General features: G+C 49.7%; 1 protein-coding gene across 2 annotated transcripts in view; it reads left to right on the top strand.

The window, feature by feature from the left end:
• The window catches only part of ADGB (androglobin), a 1,188,702-nt gene that overhangs the window by 1,131,754 nt on the left and 34,832 nt on the right, over positions 1-22,116 (top strand). For both annotated transcript variants that reach the window (XM_085611585.1, XM_085611586.1), the window contains exon 34: positions 4,189-4,372. In XM_085611585.1, coding sequence (XP_085467711.1) covers positions 4,189-4,372 — 184 coding nt within the window. The remainder of the gene's footprint in view (positions 1-4,188; positions 4,373-22,116) is intronic.

Genomic DNA, 22,116 nt, shown 5'->3' with positions numbered 1-22,116 from the left:
GTGGTTTTGAGACTGGACTATGTAAAATCCCTGTACTTGGGCCTCCCTAATAACAGGTGATCCAGAATGTGGCGGCCAGGGCCATCTTTTTGACAGGACCCAGGACATACATGACCCATCTTCTGTCTTCCCTACACTGGCTTCCGGTGCGAAAAAGAATCCATTTCAAAGCGCTAGTCTTGGTCTTCAAAGCTTTTCATAAGATTGGAGCCCTCTACCTTAGGGAAAGATTTCAACCCTATATACCTCAACGTACCTTGAGGTCCTCTGCTCAGCTCCTGACCTCTACTCCAAAGGTCCTGCTCTCCCGGGTAGGGGGAAGATCCTTTCAAGTGGTGGCCTCTCAGCTATGGAATAGCCTACCTCTCTCTCTTAGACAGGCTCCGGACCTCCTTACTTTCAGGAGGAAACTAAAAACATGGCTTTTCCAACATCAGGATCTGACCGATTTCTGCTGTGGGGTGATGTTCTGTTTGCTGTTCTGTGGTCTTTTTTCTTCTAGCGCCGGGACACCCTTGGGAGTAGCCGCGCGCTTGATAAATACCAGATAACATACCATAACATAACATATTTAACGGTGCGAGAAGCAGAAACATAAAATGGGAGTTATTACCATTTTATGTTTCTGATTCTCGCACTGCGAGAAAGCAGTGGGGCGATGCTCCTCCGCCCTAGTGGAGGAGCCGCCCCGGCCCCCCACCAGGACAGCTGCAAGTTAATCAAGTTCAGGATTCAGCCGCACATTCCGCATACGAATGAGCCTGAGGGCCCCCGACTCCAGCAGGAGAGCCACACAGAAGTCACACATTCCCAGCTCCTGCTACTGGCCATTAAGGCTCATCACATGCCCCCTTGGGCTCGCCAAGGACTGGCTTCCTGGGGAGGCTTCTTTTGCAAATGTCCCAGAAGGCGCGATCTGCGGAACCCCCCACCTCCATCGAAGCCTGATGATGGTGTTAGGTTCAAGAGACCTGAGCATGGGGGAGGGGCATTGATAATATGCAGTATTAATAGAGAGTGACACTAACAAGAAGGGCTGCACAGAGAGGTTGAATGCACATACATATGAACCTGCTAGAATTAATGCAGCTGGCAGCACTAAGCTCTATATATTTATCCACAGTATTGAAATTACAGTTGCAATCTGTTAGACCTGGCATATCTTGGCATACTGACCACTCGTGCCTTGGAGATAAGCCTGGCTGCTCGTGCCAAGCTACTAAGGGGGTGAGCAGGGCTATCTCAGACGGTGTCCTTACTTAGCCTAACGTTGAAGCGAGGGGTCGGGGACTCCCGCCTCCAGCATTTGGTGGCGGCGGTAAGCGATAAGGACCCCCACTTCCAACACAATCATTGAGTGATACAAGAGGGAATGCACCATGCGGTTGGTCTGCACAAATGTACGGACCTGCCTTAATGAATGCAGCTGGCAGCACTAGGCGCTGTACATACATACACACATATTGTCATGCAGTTGTAATCAGAGAGTCATACTTACAGGAGGGACTGCACCGAATAGTTGCCTGCACATACGGATGAACCTGCTATAATTAATGCAGCTGGCAGCACTAGTCGCTATATATATATATATATATATATATATATATATATATATATATATATATATATATATATATATATATATATATATATATATATACACTCTTATTGTCATTGTAGTTGTAATAAAAAAATCATACAAAAGGGACTGCACCGAGTGGTTGTCCGCTGATACATCCAAACCTGATATAATAATTCAGCTGACCGCACTAGGCACTATACACATATACACAGTATTGTGTTGCAGTTGTAATCAGAGTGTCATACTCATAAGAGGGACTGCACTGTGCGCTTGATCTGGATGGCCTCGGCCAGTAGCTGGACCCACTCCAGGCCGCCCACCACCCCCAGGTTGTCTCAAGTCACAGATGGAGAGGTGGCAGCCACGCAGCGAGAGCAGTTGCACCGAGTTCTACCACAGGCAATCGACCATATCCTTCAACTCGGAGTTCTAGGGGTCCTCCACGGAGATCTGGATGGAGCCTCCTCACCAACTCCCTTTTCTGCCATTCATTAGGCCCACTTTCAGCCATTTGTCAGCCTCAACATGGCATGTCGACAACACTGCCCCATCCCTGCCATCTTTTCAGACACTGGTCCGCTGGTATACTTCATATATACAAGAGTGCCTGCAGCAATTGGTTGTCTGCACATACTTATGAGCCTGCTATAATTAATGCAGCTGGTGGCACTAGGCGCTATACATATATACACAGTATTGTAAGCGGGACTGTACTGAGCAGTTGGTCTACAGTCGGGCCCACTCCAGGGTGGCCACTACCCCCAGGTTGAGGCCAGGTTGAGGCTGAGCTGGACAAAGAAGTGTGGCCCGGCCAGGTTCCGACACACTTGCCCGAAATCACAGTCAGAGAGGCGGCAGCCAAACAGCAAGAGCAGTCGCACCAAGTTCTCCCACAAGCTGTCAACCACGTCCTTCAACTTAATGCTCTACAGGCTGTCCCTGGAATTCTGGATGGAGCCTCCTCACCAACTTGGCTTTTTGCTATTCATTGGACCCACTTTCAGCCATTCGACAGCCTCAACACGGCATGTAACCGGCAATGCCCTATCCCTGCCAGCCTTTCATACACTACCAGCCTTTCAGGCAAAGAGAAAAACTCATAATTTTTTAGACCTTTCACTAGCTATACAGCCATGTTCTGAAACCGTTGCGGCTTTGAGATGGACTGGTCTGAGAGGCCTACAAAGAGGTAAACAATACGTCTATGTGGGATGAAACACAGGATTCAAAATACAATGTACTAAGTTTACAATTTTTAATGCGCCTGAACTGAACTGTTGTGCCAATAGGTACCTTACATAAAGTTCAAATATTGATTTGCTGAATCAAGATTAGCAGAATTTTATGTCAGTAATGTACATTTAGAAATGTAGAAAATCCACAACTGTGACAGGATTAATGCATTTGAATATATATGGCCCGATTACAATGAGGCTCGGAAAGCCTCAAACCTCAGGTTGGAGGCCATCCGAGCCTCATTGTGATTTCATTTCCGACCGCCGCATTACAATGCAGACGGTCGAAACTGAAACCAGATGGTCATTCCGACTTGATTCCGAGGGGCTCAAGGAGGACGTCGGCCAGTTGGAGACCGGCACGTAATCCCAATGGACAGCGTTTCCGCTGTTGGGATTACAATGCTCAGTTTCCGACACGCTTTCTATGCCGGGCTTTCCAACATAAAATCCTGTCAGAAAGCGAGTTTCGGGGCCCCTAGCAGGGCCACCTTCTCCCTGCGGCCTCCGGTTGGGGCCGTGAGGGAGCTGAACCCACACGAGCTCACAGTTTTGTGGGTATTTACTTACTCTTGAAGGTAGTTTCCCACTGTAGCAAACACATACACATTATTTTCTGTCAAAGGAGTAAGTATATTTTGATATTGAATTAGGATAATTGGTAAAATGTTCCTTTAGAAGAAAGAATATTTTCCTCTGGAGAAAATAATTAAAAAGAGCAACACATTTGAATTACATTTGAACATACCTAACTTTTCACATGGTGGTGATACCACATGAGTAAATGTTACAAGTTAGAGTACTTCAGAAACATTATGACTGTTATAGATCTACTAGAGTGCTATTGAATCTTTTGTGAATCTGTCAAAGCTGTACTCAAAGCTCAGGAGTAACCCTTTGAGTGCAGAATTCCAATTTTGTTTTATCTTGGACTGTAGTGATTTGAATCCCTAAGAGCATTTCTACATTGGTATGGTCTGCGTCTGTGATATTCCAGACGATTGCAAATGGTTCAGGTGATCTCAGCTTCTCTGAGCGATTAATTTAAACATCTTTAGTATGTCCATACTCGCATGAGGTCTCGTGAGGATTTCTAGTATGTTAAACATTAGGAATATGAAACATGGTGGGCTTCATGAAGAAAGGCACATTAAACCAGAAGACGAGATATTGTAAAAATAAGACATTAGAAGTTATGTTAGGAATCCTAAGTTTACATATGGGGTCTTAAATATGATTTGTGTTCTTGGCCAAATGTTCTCCTCTTCCAAATTCTTATTATTCCACATCTTCATCTTACTGATTGACGAATGGGGTACCATCACATAAAGTACAAGGATACAAACTGAAATATACTATATCATTCTGCAGGACAACAATGCCAGAACCTGTGCTTAAAAATGAGGCTATCTTACTACAGCAAGAGATGCAGAAAGCAGAGGAGATCCGTCAGTACAAAGAGCTTAGAGAGCAAGTGCTACGTGAAAGAGAAGAGGAACAGAAGTCGCGGGCACTGCTAAAACAAAGGTTGCTGCAAATGTATGAAGACCTGCAGGTACTTTATTTCCCTCAACTATAACAGCACTCTCATTTGCCATGTTAAGCATTCATCCTTTAGCCAGTGATTTTGTTAATTCCTTTAAAACCTGCACAATTTGGAGCTTGAAGAATAGGGTTTTTTTTATAATTGCTTCTAGCTGCAGTGCCTCAGAATTGTTTATAAATTAGCTCAGGGATAGCTCCATTTTGAACATTTTATCTGGGTGATTTGTTTTCATGTTACATATTGTAAAGTGTTGCTACTGAACTGCTCATTATGTCTAATATATAGTGGTAGCATCACACTCCAAGGAAAAAGCCATCAAGTGGGTATACATTGCATATTTGTGGAACACAGAGGCGCTTTGCCTGGTGTGCCACCCACATTTAAATCTGGCTTGACAACACAGTTGTCTACAATACATATTGTAACTATTTCCTTAAAATATACATAGAGTGGGCTTTGGGTTTGCCAGATAAAACCCCTTCCGGTGGGTGGGCGCAAACAGATGGAGCTGGCTCCCACTGCTCCACAAAGGGTACAGGCTGGGGAAAAAACAGGGGCCAAGGCGATCCTGGGGCTCCCCTGCGGACCCATGGGCACCAATTGCTGTGAGTTTCCTGGATGAGCACCGGAGCACCCTCAGCAACTTTTACGTTGCTATGGCCCTGGAGATGCAGTTCCTGGGGCCTCGTGATAAACCGAGGAGCAGTGGGCCACACGGCGGGGTGGGAGGTCCTCGTGATGGCCAGGAAAAGGGTCTGCATGCCCCCTACCCATAAAATGGAGTGATTGGCCCCGAGGGATTGGGCCATTGAAATCCAATGAAAAGAGCAAAGGTTAAAAACTAGTTAAAGTTGGAGAAACTTTATTTATTCTATCTTTACAAACCAAACTTAAACTGCACAAACATTAGAAATTCTAAAGATATAGTTATACCTTAAATTTATAATTCACAAACCACCTTCAAATTACTATGACTGTATTTATTAATTCTATACAATCCAAACTTAACCTACACAAACATTAGAAATTCATAAGTTTGACTTATACCATACAGTTATATTAATTTACGCACCACCTTCTAATTACTGTAACTCACGCACCTCTAGACACACTGTTGTCAACTAACTAGCTAAACTACATTAACTATAACGTCACTATACCATGTACACTGTTCTCACAAAATATGTCATTTGAGATGTCATAAGTGTTGTTTTTTAATGTAATGGCATTGTATATGGTATAAGCGATTTAATATGAAAGGGTATAAGCAGTGCATCAGAAAGGCGTGAGTAATAGTTAATGTAGTGTGGCTAGTGAGTTGATAACAGTATGTGCGAGGTGGTGTGTAAATCATAAATTTAAGGTATCACTATACATCTGGTTTGTATAGAAAGAATAAAGAAAGTTTCCCTTATTAAACTAATCTTTAATCTTAATTTATTTCCTTTGACTTTCAATGGTTTTTATTTTTAAATTGAAAAGCGTTTCAAATCCTAGAGTGGAGTGTCGCGGAGTGGAGTGGAGCATCATTAAGTGGACTGTCACAGACTACAGTGGAGTAGAGTGTCGTAGAGTGTATTATCATACAGTAGAGTGTCGTCGTTTGGAGATACAGTGGCGTGGAGGCAAATATTGTTGGGTGGAGTGGCGTAGAGTGAAGTGGAGTGGCTTAGAGTGGAGTGGCATAGAGTGGAATTGCTTAGAGTGGAGTGGCGTAGAGTGGCATACAGTACAGCGGAGTGGCATAGAGTGATGTAGCCTCCAGTGGCGTACAGTGTAATAGCATAGAGTGTAGTGGCATACTGTACAGTGGTGTCGAGTGAAGTGGCGTTCAACCGAATAGCACAGAGTGGAGCTGTGTAAAGTGGAGTGGCATACAGTGGAGTGCTGTGGAGTGGAAGAGTGTACAGTGGAGTGGCAAACATTGTCTTAGAGAGGAGCGCCATTGAGTGGAGTGGCATACAGTAGTGTGGTGTAGAGTGTAGTAGCTTACAGTGGAATAGCGTACAGTGGAGTGGTGTGGAATAGCATAGAGTGGAGTGCCGTACAGTGGAGGGGTGAAGAGTGAAGTGGCATACAATAGAGTGGCATAGAATTAAATAGCATACCGTGGATTGGCATGGAGTGGTGTACAGTGGAGTGGCATACATTGGCATTGCGTGGAGTGGCATAGTGTGGTGTGGAGTAGAGTGAAGTGGCATAGACTGGAGTGCGAATAATGGAATACTGTAGAGTGCAGTAGCTTAGAGGGACATATAGTGGAGTGTCGTACAGTGGAATACCGTAGAGTTGAGTTGGGTGGGGTAGAGTGTCATGGAATAGGGTCATGGCATAGAGTATCGTGATGTAGAATGTCGTTACATAGACTGTCATGGCGTGGAGTGTCGTTTTGTGGAGTGGCATAGACTGAAGGGCGTAGAGTGGAGTGGTATACAGTGGACTGGTATACAGTTGAGTGGCGCGAGGAAGAGTGGAGTGGCGTAGAGTGGAATACCATAGAGTGGAGTAGTGTAGAGTGGAGCTGCATACAGTGAAATTTCGTAGAGTGGAGTGGTAAAGAAAGGAGCAGCCCAGAGTGGAGTGGCATACAGTGGAGTGGCAGATAGTGGAGCGGCAGACATTGGAATAGCATATAGTGGAGTGGTGTACAGTGGAGTAGCATACAGTGGAATAGCAAGCAGTGAAGTGGCATAGCAAGGAGTGGAATAGCTTGGAGTGGCATAGAGTGGTGTACAGTCAGGAAGTGTATAGTGGAATAGCTTAGAGTGGAGTGGCGTCAAGTGGATTGATGTAGAGTGGAGTGGCGTGCAGTAGTGTGCTGTAGAGTCAAGTGGCGATAAGTCGAATAGTGTAGATTCAAATGGCATAGAGTGGAATACCGTAGAGGGGAGTGGCAAAGAGTGGAATATCATACATTGGAGTGACATAGAGTGTTGTAAAGTCATGTGGCATAGAGTCAAATAAAATAGAGTGGCACACAGTGGAGCGGCATAGTGTGAAATAGCATAGAGTGGAGTGGTGTAAAGTCGAGTGGCTAAGAGTGGAATGGCATAGAGTGGAGTGACTTAGAGTAGAGTTGCAAACTGTGGAGTGGCATATGCAGTGGAGTGGCATACAGTGGAATACTGTAGTGTAGAGTGGCTTAGAGCGATGTATAGTGGAGTGGTGTAGAGTGGAATAGCTTACAATAGAGTGGCGTACAATGAGTAGCATAGAGTTGAATAGTGTTGTGGTGTACAGTGTCATGGCATAGAGTGTCGTGAAGCGTGAAGTAGTGTCCAGTGAAGTTGTATACAATTGGGAGGCATGTTATAGACTGGAGTGGCGTAGAGTGGAGTGACATGGAGTGAAGTCTGGTAGAGTGGAGTGACATAGAGTGGAATAGCGTACAGTGAAGTGGCATGGAAAGGAGTTGAGTACAGTGAAGTGGGCTAGACTGGGAAGCTGTAGAGAGGAGTGTCATAGAGTAGAGTTGAGTGGCAAAGGTTGTAGTGGCATAGAGTAGAGTAGTGTCTCACTGAACGGAGTGGCTTAGAGTAAAATAGTGTAGAGTGGAGCGATAGAAAGTGCAGTGGCATAGAGTGAAGTGGCATACAGTTGAGTTACATACAGTGGAATAGCGAGGAGTGGAGTGTGGTTGAGTGGAGTGGCATTCATTGGAAAAGCGTAGAGTGGAGTAGCGTAGAGTGGAGTTGTTTACAGTGGAATAGTGTAGAGTGGAGTAGTGTGTTGAAGAGTAGAGTGGAATGCCACAGAGCTGAGTAGCATAGACTAAAGTACTGTGTAGTAGAGCGGAGTTCTGTACAGTGAAATGGCAGAGAGTGGAGTGGTGTGGAGTGGAGTAGCATACAGTGGAATAACATAGAGTGGAGTGGCATACAGTTTTATGACGTAGTGTGAAATGCCATGGAGTAGAGTGCCATAGAGCAGAGTAGCATAATCTGATAGAGACATCTAGCCACAGTTTCCTTAACTTTTGAATTTTCCACAGGCACCAGTCTGGATCCGAAAAAATGTCAGCAGTACCTCCGCGCACTGGCGGATGGCGTCGTACTGCTCCGTGATGACGTTGACTCAGGTCATGATGTCAGTGGAGCCATATAAGTCGCCTCCAGCTTGCGGATGACAGTTTTTTCTTTTCCGTGCTGCAACACGGATCCAGAGAAGCGTATCTTTGGCTGTTTTTCGGCCTGCTGTGATTTTTTCCTCTGAAACAGTGTGCTCTATGTCCTCTGGGTTTAAGTCTTGTGGGTCCTGTGCTCGCAATATGTCGGGTACAGACCCACACTCTTTCTGCATGTGGTGCTTGTGCGAGCATCATGACGTCAACGAGTGTGACGCCTGTCAGTGGTTGAAGCCGAAGGCACTGTGGTAGCGGAGCATAAAGCTTCTGACAGCTCGGCTGTCGTGGACTTTCAGCTCACGCCATCGGTCTTCATCCTGGGCCAGAGGTTGTTTCCGGCAGTGCCGCTCTTCACCCCATGGTCAAAGGCAACATTCCCAGTCTCTGTTGACATCACATGGTAAGCAGTGTTGCAAGTGGTTGAAGGCCCGGCACTCTATGGCATCTCCTACTCACGATGTGGATCACGAAGGTGTCTCTCGCCCAAATGTTGAGATTCCCACTCCGGCGTCACTCCTGAGCCTCCTGGTTTGCCCTGGATGCAGATGCAGGAGTATTACCAAGCTCTTCATCTGGTCTTTGGGCCCTTGTCTTCCTCTGGAGCGCCTGCAGGCCCCAAGGAGGTTGTTGGTGCTGTATCTGCGTTATCGCCTGCGGGTCCACCCTTAGCGGCAGTTCCAGCCTCGTACTCTGAGGCACCAGTGCACGGTCCTTCGGGGCCACCAATGGCATCGGTTGACTCCGTCACGACGTTACAGTGCATGTAGTTGCAGCGCCGGTAGACTCCGAGCTGGAGTCGGTGTGCACTGTGGAGCAGGCTTCTCCGCGACTGCAGATATCTGCACAGATGGACGTCGGCGCAGCGTCGCCTCAATGTAGTTTGATGTCATTTATGGAGCTGTTTGTGGCACCGTCCATTTCTGTGGAGGATCCACAAGACCTGTTAGGGGATGATCTTGAGGAGATGACCCCCTTGGAGCATCCATTGGCCCCTTCTGGGTTGGACAGCTGGATTGCAGAACTAGGTAAAGCGAGTGGGCTAGATTTGTCCCCTTCTTCCTTCGTTTTGACACTGCCTGGCCTTGCCTCAGAAACGAGTTCTTCTTTGGCAGAGGCTTTGAGGAGAGTGGCTGATGTCTTGCATATCAGTCTACCTACTGTGGAAAAGGCTAAGACCCTCTTATTGAGGTTCTTCATCCCGGCCAGTTGGGGGTTGAGCCGGTGCTCCCTTTTTGTGAGGTCCTAACTAAGGGCCCGATTCACAGAACAAACTTAAGACTAAATCCTAAACTTAGTACCATTCTGGTATTCACAGAATGCACCTAGTACTTCTGGTATTCACAGAATGAACTTACTACTTTTGCTATTCACAGAATGAACTTAGTACTTTTGCTATTCACAGAATGGATTTACGACTTCTAAACTTACGTCCGCACTCGGGCCGGAAATTCCGGCCCGGAGGCGGAGCTTCCGGCCCGGAGGCGGGGCTTCCGGCCCGGAGGTGGAGATTTCGGCCATAGCTAAATCGGCCGGAATCCCCACCTCCGGGCCGGAAGCTCCGCCTCCGGCCCGGAAGCTCCGCCTCCGGTCCGGAAGCCCCGCCTTCGGGCCGGAAGCTCCGCCTCCGGGCCGGAATTTCCGGCCCGAGTGCGGACGTAAGTTTAGGAGTCGTAAATCCATTCTGTGAATAGCAAAAGTACTAAGTTCATTCTGTGAATAGCAAAAGTAGTAAGTTCATTCTGTGAATAGCAGAAGTACTAGGTGCATTCTGTGAATACCAGAATGGTACTAAGTTTAGGATTTAGTCTTAAATTTGTTCTGTGAATCGGGCCCGTACATTTTAAGGGGGCCATGGGCAAAACCTGAGGCAAGGGTGCCAGTGGACCACATTATTGCTCACACATACCACCCTGCCTTTGGTGACTCCTTTTGCCTTGTTCGGCAGCCAACCCACTACAGCTTCATGGTCCAGGCCATTACGGTGCCCCCTTACATGGAGAACCTCCCTTATTCCAACTTGATAAAGAGTCCAGAGAACAGGATTCTAACAAATGCAGCTTTACGCTCCACTAATACGGTGTGCGTCATGGGACGTTTTCTCCATACCTTGTGGGAGTCTCATATGGCCGTCAGGCTGCCAGACTGCTCAGCAAGTGTGGCGTCTGCTGTGGCATTGCGCCAGCATGCATGGCTCCAGCCGTCTGGATTTTCTGAAGTTGTCTGGTCTGTCTTGATTGACATGCCATTTGATGGGGCTTATCTTTTTGGATCCCAAGCGGATGCGGCCCTTCACAGGTTTTGGGCTCGTCGGGGAGGGTCAGATCCTTAGCCTGTCTCCTCCTTCCCTTTTCAATTAGCCTGGATTGGGGTACTCTGTTCTGCAGGCTTCCCTCCTTTTTGTCTGAGTTGACTCAGTCTTTATGACTTTTACACCACCGATACTATTGGTGGAGCCATGGCTCTTTCTGCTGCTCTTTGCAGACACGCTTTGTTGCGGGGATCGAGGTTCCTCGAGTCTGTTTGGGTCAGTATGACCTTTGATGATGCTTGTTTGACAGCCGTGTGGATTCAGCGTTACAACACCTCATGGCTGGTTGCTTGTGATATGGCCTTTTCAGGTCTTTTGTTTCCCTTTATACAGACACAGTTGTGGCTCTTTAAGTTAGGTGAAAGTGTATTTCCTGCCACCACTGTTGTTGTACTTTGTGGTGTTGAAATATTAAGCACAACTTCTTTCTTGCAGAGGGGGTTTGCCTCCGGATTTGACTCTTTTTGATCTCTGGATGATCCTTGCAGCTGCATAGCTGTTTTGTTCTTTTGTTTTACTCTGATGAGGAGCTTAGTCTCAAGAGTTCATACCTTTTATGGTTTATGCCTTACTCTATGTGGTGTATTGGTTTGCTAATGTATAGCTTGTATGTGTACTACTAACGTAGTATATTTGTTTGCTATTAGATTGGTCCTTCTTGAACTATATTATATGTCCTTTAGGGACCTTTATGGTGGGCTCATAGCCATAATTTATCTTTGGCTCTCGTCTGGTTTTCTTAACCAGGGTATTTAGAGCAGTTCATTTTCTCTTCTTGAGCGGACTGCATAAGTATTGTGAGTGTTTCGATTTCTGAACACCATGATTGTATTCTTCAGAATACATGGATTTGTGGCTCCATCCTTTCATCGAGGGCATAAGTAATTCCTTTGTTCAATCTTGGAACACTGCAATGTAAGCTCAATGCCTTAGACTGTCTGAGAGGCAGTGTCTGGAATGGTTAAGGCTATTCTCATTCATGCGCTAAATAGTGATAGGATAAGAAGGTCATCTTCTTATTCCCCTACAATGTTCTTGCATATGTTTTTTGTCTAAGGTTAGCTATTACCGTCCTTTTTGAGGTATGTATCTAATTTTCTTTTCGGTACTTAACAGTCCTGGAGAAATTTTGGACTAACAATCAAATTATGTTTTGGATCACAAGTGTGATTGCATGTGCTTGCTGCTGGCAAGGGTTCAGTTTTACAGGAGGCATGATCTTAATGCCAGGTTACCTGTGGTTATGATACTTTTGGTACTTGTCTCCTATGGTGGTTTGTTGTTAGGTGCAGTACCTTTTTCTATAATATTGTTAAGTGTTTTGAACTGGTTATTCAGTTCTGTTTTGCCATTATGTATACAGTGCATACATGGCTGTATGCATGTGTTATACATGTTTGATTTAAAAAAAAAAAAAAGAGAGGCATCCATGACTCCAGGTCATGTTTTTTTTTTTGTTGAAACATTTTTTATTGTTTTCCAACACATCAATACAACAATCAGCTCGCAATTCCCGCCCATTCAGGAAATACCCCACATATACCAGCATCTCCGCTCAACCTTCCCACCCGGTCCCTTCCCCCCCCTCCCCCTCCCTCTGTCAGTGTGCCCCCATCTTCTACCCCGGTCCCACTCTCGATGTGTCCCCTCCCCCGGTCAATGCAATACAGGGGCCCAGCCTCTCCCTAAACCAACAGGACCTTCCCGGTAGCCCAGCCCAAAGTGTAGGCGGTCAGAGCCCGCCGTCTCGCCTCGACTACTCCCCGCTCCCCACTACCACTTCCCCATCAGACCCACTCCCCTCCTCCCCCGACTCGGACATCAACCCCTGGAGTTCTACCACCAACGCTTCCCATGCCCGGGCCGTCGCTAGCGCTTTTTCGTCATCTCGCCGGAGGGCCAGTTGCACCCTGAGCGTGCCCTCAGCCCCCGCCCAACGCGCCAGTGCTGATCTCCAGCGCAGGAAGCTGGGTCCCCCCCGGGATTTCCAGTGCAGAGTCAGTTCCCTCTTGGCCATTATCAGCCCTAGATCATAAAATTTGCTAGTGACCTTCGTGCGACGAGTGTGGGGGAACCAAAGCAGCAAGCAGGTCCCCATCTCCGGTGCAATGGAGCGATCCGTGACCTGGTTCAAGCAATCTACCACCGCTTCCCAGTAGTCACCCAACTGCCTACAGGACCAAAACATGTGTCGAAAGTCTGCACCGTCCACCCCGCACCGCGGGCACTGAGAATGCGCTCCCCCGAAATATTGCAGTATCTTGGCCGGTGTCAGGTATGCTCTGTGTAACGTAAAGAACTGGACTAACTGGAACCTGGCATTCCTCGTCCCCTTCCACGCCCTCCGCACCAGTGTGGACCATGTAGACTCAGGGATCTCTTTCCCTAGGTCCGCCTCCCACTTTCCCCTCAAGGCGCCCAAGGGGAGGAGGCTCTCCGTCGATAGCCGGCGATAAAGGCATGTGATGGCCTTAGCCGTCCCCGCCGCCATCACTACATATTGGCAACCCGCGGCAGCCGGGGCTCCGACAGCCCCACGTTCCAATGCCTCTGGAGGCTCGCCACCAAGGCCGCATGAAGCAGGAAGTCTCCCCGCGGAAGCCCATAAGAGTCCTGCAAGTCTTGGAAAGGCAGCAGTACTCCCTCTCTAAATAAGTCCCCTACCATCTGTACCCCCAGTTCCTCCCAGACCGCTAATCCCGACCAATCTCCTCCATGCGGGAACGCCGTACACATCCCCAGGGGGATCTCCGGGGCATAGGGGTGAACTATGGCGGCCCTTCTCTGGCACCTGTTTCAGCATAACCGGAGGGTACGTTCCTCCATGGTGAGCTGGGCGAGGTCCAACCTCTGGTGGAGGACTATAAAGGCCAGCACGTGGCGCGGGATTAGTCTGCCCTGGGGGCCTTCCGGGCCCCTGTACTCCCTGGCCACCGCCTGCGTGAGCCACTGAAGCTGGGCCGCCAGATAGTACCATTCGAAATCCGGAGCCGCCAAGCCCCCCCCTGCCCGTGGCCGCCGCAAGGTGGTCAGCGCCACTCGACGCCTTCCCGAACCCCAAATGAAGCTCGTGGTTAATACCCGCAGCGTCGCAAAGAACGATGCCGGGATCCATATGGGAAGGGTGCGAAAATAGTAAAGGAGCCGCGGCAGCGCCACCATTTTCAGCAGCGCCACCCTCCCAGCACACGAGAGCGGGAGCGTTTTCCAAAACCCCATACTACTCCTTAGGCCTCGAAGCGCTCTACCCACATTCCCTTCCAGCAAATCAGCCTGGGTATGGTAAATGTTAACCCCCAGATAACGGAGACAGCTGCCTTCCCAGCGGATATGACCCAACGCCTGCGGGGGCTGTCCCCCTCGCGACAACGGGAACAAACATGTTTTACGCCAGTTGACTTTAAGCCCAGACAGCCGACCAAACACCTCCAAAAGGGCAACCGCTCCCTCCAGTGCACCCGCCGCATCTGCCAAGAACATCAGCAGATCATCCGCATAGAGGGAGCTATAATGCGTATCCTCCCGCAAGGAAACCCCTACATACGCACCCCCTCGTCGGGCATGAGCCGCCAATGGTTCAATGGCCAGCGCAAACAGCAGGAGGGAGAGGGAGCACCCTTGTCTCGTCCCCCTCCGGACATGGTAGGAGGCCGATATGGTGACCCCCGTCTTCACTCGGGCCGTAGCCTCGCTATAAAGCAGCGTGGTCCAGCGCACAAAGTCCTCCCCCAAGCCGAACTCCCGCAACACTCGATACAAATAAGGCCATTCCACACTATCGAAGGCCTTTTCTATGTCGACCGACAGCGTGCAGGCCTCCGGGAAGACCTCCCGGTCCAGTTCCATCACTCGCATTAACCTTCTCACGGAAGTGGCAGTGCTGCGTCGAGGAATAAAGCCCGCCTGATCCGGGTGGATTAAGGCGGCCATATGACCCAAAAGGCGCGACGCCAGTACCTTACTCAATATCTTATAGTCCACCGTCAACATGGAGAGCGGCCGATACGCCGTGCGCGCGTCGGCCTTCCCTCCGGGCTTTAATAAGGGTATCACAATCGCCTCCCGAGCAGAGGCGGGTAAGCACCCACGTCGCCAGGCTTCGCTGTAGAGGGCCTGCAGCTGCGGGGCCAACAGATCCGGAAACGCCGCATAGAACTCGACAGGCAACCCATCTGCCCCCGGGGTTTTCCGACGTGCCATGTGTCTAATCGCCGCACGAATTTCGCCCAGCGATATGGCACCGCCAAGTTCTTTCCCAATCTCCGGGTCCAGTCGAGGTAGGCGGGCCTCCAGCAAGAAGTCCGCTAGGCCCTCAGGCTCCCCCTCCATGGTGCTATCGTATAGCCCAGCGTAGTATCCGGAAAACTGCTGATTTATCCCCTTCTGGGAGTAAACCGGGGCACCCCCCGCTTCGGCCAGGGAAAGTATCGGTTCCCCCTGGGCCGCCGGGTTCGCTAACCACGCCAAAAGGGATCCCACCTTGTCGCGCTCCGCGTGCGCTCGCATTAGGTAGCTTTTATGGTCAAAGCAGCGGAGCTTCTCCACCTGCACCGCCACACCCTCACGCGCCTCAGCAACCGCAGCCAACTCACCGCCTCCCGTCTGATGCGCCCGTTCCGCCGCCCGCAGCAGAGCCTCCGCCCCATCTACCTCCTTCAATAGCGACTTCCTTACTCCGGTTGTGGACGAGATACAAGCCCCCCGAACAACCGCCTTGAGCGCGTCCCATTCCGTCGCCCGGCTTGCCGTCGTACCCGAGTTTCGCTCGAAATATTGTGTTAAGCAGTCACTAACCTCAGCCCGGAAGACCGGGTCCTCCAGAAGCAGAGGGTTAAGACGCCACGTGGGAATAACTTGCCGCTGCCTGGACCACTGCAGCACCCCCATACAGGGGTTATGGTCCGAGAGAGTTTTCGCTAAATATTCACTATGTCGCATCAGCGAATGGACGTCCGGAGAACACAGTATACCATCCAATCTGACATACAGCTCATGGGGGGCAGAATAGAAGGAGTAATCCCTGTCCAGCAGGTGATGAGTACGCCAAGTGTCTACCAGACCCCAGGTGTCCTGCCAGCTACGGCGAGTATTGGCCACCCGACGCACCGCCGACTGTGCCAGGGGAGGGTGGGACCTATCCAACTCCACATCCGTCACCGAATTAAAGTCCCCTCCCAGCACCACCGGCCCCGTCAAATACGCCGCCAACTGCCCCGACAGCCTGGAGAAAAACGCCGCCTGGTCCATATTAGGGGCATATACACTACACATGCTCAAATCCCTCCCATCCAGCCGCCCCTGCACTGCTACGAACCTGCCCTCTGGGTCTACCAATGTCATCAGGGGTTGGAAAGGGACGCCCGCTCTCACCCAGATCAGAGCCCCCCGGGCAAACCTCGAAAAGGTGGTGTAGTATAATTGACCCCGCCAGCGCCTCTGCAGTGCCTTCCCCTCCTCTCTATCCAAGTGGGTCTCTTGAAGGAAGGCTACCTGAACCCCTCTCCACACTAAGTAGGCATGGATTTTATGTCTCTTCACCATAGAGGTGAGCCCCCTCACATTCCAAGTCACAATTCTCAATTCAGGGGGGTCCCCATCCCATCGTCGAACCAACCATCCCTTCCCACCCCTCCAAGGCACACTGACAACCCCCTGAAACCCTAAAACACCCCAACTCCCCGATTCCCCACCCCTCCCCAGAACAGGCTCTAAACCACAGTCACCCATCCAAATATTCCCCCAAACAGAAACCAAATCCTCTGGTAGCCACCAGAGTCTCACTATGTCCGTGAGGTTGAGGTGGTGGCTCTACGCCTGACGGGTTTGACGGCAGTCCTCCCCAAAGCATCCATGCCCAGTCTCAGTCAATGTCAATCCCCCCCAGCGGTCCACCCCCGGCAAGCTCCCCCACCCCCACCCCCGGGGTCCCCAAGAATCTCCAGAACCTCCATCCATGGACACCACCTGGTACCCGGCTCCCCCTAAGCCCCATCAAGCCCGAATCAGCGTCCCTCTCCACATGTACCCAGTCCTCCCTGCCCAAGTCCCTCAGTTCATGGCCCGAGCACTCCCCAAACCTTCAAGCGTCCAACAGTCCATCCGCCGTCCCCGGGGTAACATCTGGCAGCACCTCCGCTTCGTCGACAGCGCCGTCCGAATGGGAGTCCTCCGTGCCCTTCCTAGAGCCCGAATCCTCGCTGGGCTGGGAGGCCGTGGCCCCGGAAATCACAGAGACCGCCCGCAGCGCAGCTCGCCTCTCCAGAGCCGTCTGGGATGCACCCGGTGATCTGGCCCCCGCTGTCCTCACCCTGTTGCGTCTGTTGCGACGGGCCTTCGTCGGGGTACCCTGCGGCCCTCCCCAGCAGCATGCGCCGCCGCTCGGGGCCTGGCCGACTCCAGCCAACTCCAGGCTGCCGCGGGGTCAGTGAAGAAGGAAGCCGCCCCATCCATCACCACTCGGAGACGGGCCGGGAACAACAAAGAGTATTGCAGCCCCTCTTCCCGCAGTGCCCTCTTCACCGCCAGGAATGAGGTACGTCTGCGCTGAACCTCCATGGGGTAATCCGGGTAAATAGAGACCCGAGCGTTCTCCACCTGGTAGGGTCCCGAAGTTCTGGCCCTCTGAAGGATAATATCCCGGTCCTTGTAATGCAGCAGGCGGGCTACCACCGGTCGGGGCGGCCGGTCCGGGTCCCGGGGACGGGCCGGAACCCTATGCGCCCTCTCCAAAGTAAAGAACCGCGTAAGTCCCTCGGGCGCCACCACCTCTTGCAGCCAGGTCTCCAGGTAGGTTAGCATATCTCCCCCTTCGATCTTTTCCGGCAGCCCGACTACGCGAATGTTATTGCGGCGGTTGCGCCCTTCAGCGTCCTCGGTCCTATTTTCCAGAGTCACCACCCGCCGTAGGAGGTCCGCTGTCTGATCCGCCAATACCTTCTGCGCTGGCTCCACCAGGTCCATCCTGTCCTCCGTGGTCTTGACCCTGTCCACCAACTTCCTGTGGTCCGCCCGGAGCAGCCCCAGGTCTGAGGATACCTGGGCGATATCATTTTGCAGCGCCGTTTTTGTGTCCGCTATGGCCTGTAAGATTTGGTCAAGCTGTCGCTGCTGTAGGCCCGCCGCAGAGTCGGCGCCAGTGCCACCCTTGCAGCCATCGGTAGGGTCCCCCGCCGATTCCACCGGATTCCCTCCCGGCTTGAGTCGCGGCTTGCCCATTCTACCGGCCAGGCGGTGCGTCAGAGAGGCCCTCCCCAAACGGCCTCCAGGCCCGCTCACCAGATCTGCGGGCAGCGCACCCCCTCACCGGCCTCAGGGGCCTGCTCCACCGTGCCTTCGGTCCACAAGGGAACCAGCGCCCTCCTGCCTCTCACCGGGCGCCTCGACGGGGGGGGCCTCTAGCCTCCTCTAGAGCTGCTGTGTCCGGGGACCCCATCCGACCCTCTCCGCTGTCCTCTGAGGGACGCCGGGACTGTCGCACCACCCGGAAGCCAGGTCCTCACGTCTGCCACCTGTGGCCAGTCAAGCCGCCACCTCCAAGGGGTCGCTGCGCCGGTCACCCACCTCGTTGGCCCACTAACCACGTGGCGTCTCACTGCGGGCACTCCAGTTCCAGGCCCTCCTCTACCGACACAAGCCCAGTGCCGTCCGCCGTGTCGCCGCTTCCCTGCAGCTCAGCCACCGCCGCTAGGTCACTCTATTGCGGGCATCCCAGCCCCGGGCTCCGCATTGAGGGCGATCCCTGTAGCCACCCTCCGATCAGCAGGGCCAGGCCAGCACTTCCGGTTCCCGCGGCCGATGCAGCCTCACTTCCGGCCCGCTCCTCCAGCACTGTGGACCGCTGCTTCCCGTCCTCTCAGAGGCCGCCCAAGATGGCCGGCGGCCGCCCGCCTCCGCCGCTTCTCCGTCGCCGCGTCAGCCCTCTGCGCTGCGTTCCACCCCGTCCGACTGCTCCAGGGGTCCCGAGGTGGCAGGGGGAGCCCTCCGGGAGCGTCAAACCGCCGGGGGGACACTCGTTACAGGATCAATTGCTGGGCTGGATGCGGAGCTCGTCGCTCACGCGTCAATGCCCGTCGGCTGCCAAGCCACGCCCCGACTCCAGGTCATGTTTAGATTACCGGGCGCTTTTGGATGATATTTTCCGGCCGGTCCAGGTCTTGAAGGTAGCACCACCATAGGACTGAATTTTGGACTGCTGATTCCGATACACAGAATCGTGGCAGAGTACAGGTTTAGCGCTTTATACAAATTGGCTGCATAACTGGGGGCTCTATCGAGAGCTTGTATAAGAATTTGCCGTGAAGCAGAATCCAATCAGGGTAATATGTCAGCAATGGGACTACAAGTCCCAAGAAGCCATTGATCACCTGAACCCACCAGAGGGCGATATAATGGCCATTACGGGACCTTCTCCCTTTACATCTGCTCATTGCACGGAGGCCCGAGATCAAGGAGAGGACTCCGAAACGCGTTGGGCGCAGCATAAGAAATACTTGTTTTGCAAGCTGGTGTGGCGAAAAAAAATAAATATATATATATATATATATATATATATATTTTTTTTAGAACCGATGTTTGTATGGAAATAAACTAAGCGAAAATACCTGTACCAGCGCATTTGTGTCCGTGTCTTGCAGCAACACCGGCTGGTGTTGCGAAAGGAGGAGTGGATATATATATATATATATATATATATATATATATATATATATATATATATATATATATATATATATATATATTACCTACTGGCGGTCGCCAGTAGGTAGTTATAGTTAGGACCCTGTTTCCGTAGGAAAACCGCAACATTCTATTTGGAATAACTTTGGCGCCGGTCGACGAATCCTCGCGAAATTTTCAAAAGAGGTGGGGCGCTACGCTCCGCTCCTACCCTGAAAGTCTCGGGGGGATTCGTCAAGCGGGGGCTGAGATAAAAGGGGGGTCCCAAAACGCGTTTTTCTCATGCATTTTTCCATAGGACCTTTAGACACAGCTACAGCCCGAACGGCTGAACAGAGTTACTTGAAATTTGGCAGAGAGGTAGTCCTCAGGTCAAGGAAGTGCCTTTTGTAGGTCTGGTGTAAATCTGTTCAGTAGTTCCTGAGAAAATAGCCTTTAAATCAATATATATATATCTGAGCCAGCTTACGGTGCGCTTACCGTACGCGTACGGTGACGTGCCCATGTCTTCTTCCATTAAATTTTAGCTATACATATATTACAAATATTTTTTTTTCATAAAGACACATATGTCATCAGCAGAGGATTGCGGTCGCGTGAGTTATAGTTGCCTGCACTAACTATAACGGGGGAATTTCAATGGTTTTTTACGAGTGAAATGTCCAGCTAACTATAACATGTGTGAAACCTATGGTTTTTTCAGTGAATATATATATATATATATATATATATATATATATATATATATATATATATATATACCGGTAGACTACCAATCAAATTATGTTTTGGAAGTGTGATTGCATGTGCTTGCTGCTGGCAAGGGTTCAGTTTTACAGGAAGCATGATCTTAATGCCAGGTTACCTGTGGTTATGATACTTTTGGTACTTGTCTCCTATGTTTGTTGTTAGGTGCAGTACCTTTTTATATGATATTATTAAGTGTTTTGAACTGGTTTTTCAGTACTGTTTTGCCATTATGTATACAATGCATACATGGCTGTGTGCATGTGTTATACATGTTTGATCGAAAAAAAAAGAGAGGCATCTATGACTCCAGGTCATGTTTAGATTACCGGGCCACAACAAGCTTTCAAGCTTCGTGGCTCTTTGCAATCCGGCAGTGGACATTGGCCAGTGCAATTCTGTGTGATGTCGGACCACTCGGAGTCTCTGGTGGATGATACCTGCCACACACACACACATATATATATGTACATCAGACAGTTCTAAAACAAGCAGTAGAAAAGGTAGATGAATTGTGGAGACAAGAATTCCTATTCAACAAAAAAAGAGAGTAGAAGAATACCGACAATTCCAAACAGGACGTAAGGATGATAACCGGGTACAATGCCTATCATGCAAGGGTGAGAGACTGCATGAATAGGCATTGGCACGTGGTTAGAGGAGACCCTAGTCTAAATAGCCTAATCTCACATACACCCCTTGTCTCCTACAGGAGAGAAAAATTAATGAGACAGCAATTGGTGAATAGCAGCCCTGAGGTAATCGAAACCGAAAGCTGGTTGAAGGCCAATCCTGGTTTTAATAAGTGCCTTAAGTGCAAGGCCGGTAAACATGGTGTGAATAAAAAAGAGCTACAGCTGCCACTAATGAACAAACCATGGAAGATTCCTCGGTTTTTCAGTTGTAAAAGTGATAATGTGGTGTACGTGGTTCAATGCACGTGCCCCATGATATATGTGGGCAGCACAACCCATACGGCCCATGTCAGGATCCTCCAGCACCTCAGGGCAGTGAAAAATAAGGACCAGACATATTCAGTTGCACACCATACAAATGAGGTCCATGGAGGCAAGGTTGAGGAATTAACTTATTATGTAGTAGACTCGGTCCCTAAAAAGAGACGAGGGGGTAACCGTGAGGGCAGGTTAAGACAATTGGAGTCTCGTTATATAATAATGTTTGATTACAAGACTCCCAACGGTTTGAATTCTGATGAAGATTTACATGCCCATCTAGAGTAAATGATATAACAATATACAGTAACCTTGACCCATCCTTCCTACCTCAGAGGCATATAAGAAAGCCAAAAATAAGAATGCAATTAAGAAAATTCTGTCTGTGGTACACTTTTTATGGCTTTTATAAGATTGTACTTATTGTGAATAGACATCTGTTTGTACCAATTTGAAGGAATAGCATGCCCTGTGGTGTCAACTATCAAAGAGTGAATCATTTATCAAATATATTAAGGAATCTGGTGTACTAAGGCATCTCAATTATTTTTATATGAGCTACCATATTTAATATTGTGATTTTACCAGAATGAGTTTTAAGTTTTGCATATAGACAGTGTTAGGAGAGTTTTCACTGGAGCACATGTACTTTACTGTACTTGAAGGATGAAATGCAACTTTGCACATATACCGATTGGGTAATCACCTATGGTAACCATTGCTGCTATTTTGAGGATAGTGTTCAATAATATATTGACACTTTAATACAGGAATTTGCAACTAAGCATTAGCACTTTATGTGGCAAACTTAGAGACATGAGACTAAGTACTGTTATGGTCTTATACAAAGAGTGCCTATGTATACCCATCTGTTAGAAAATTCATTTAAGGTATGAAGCACTTAGGACAGATAATAGTGGTAAACGAGAAGTGTATATATAAAACA

The sequence above is a fragment of the Triturus cristatus genome, chromosome 6 (assembly GCF_964204655.1).
Source record: "Triturus cristatus chromosome 6, aTriCri1.1, whole genome shotgun sequence".
In the NCBI taxonomy this organism is placed as follows: Eukaryota; Metazoa; Chordata; class Amphibia; order Caudata; family Salamandridae; genus Triturus; species Triturus cristatus.
Note: the sequence above shows the minus strand (reverse complement) of the source record. Positions and strands in the feature narration are given on the sequence as shown.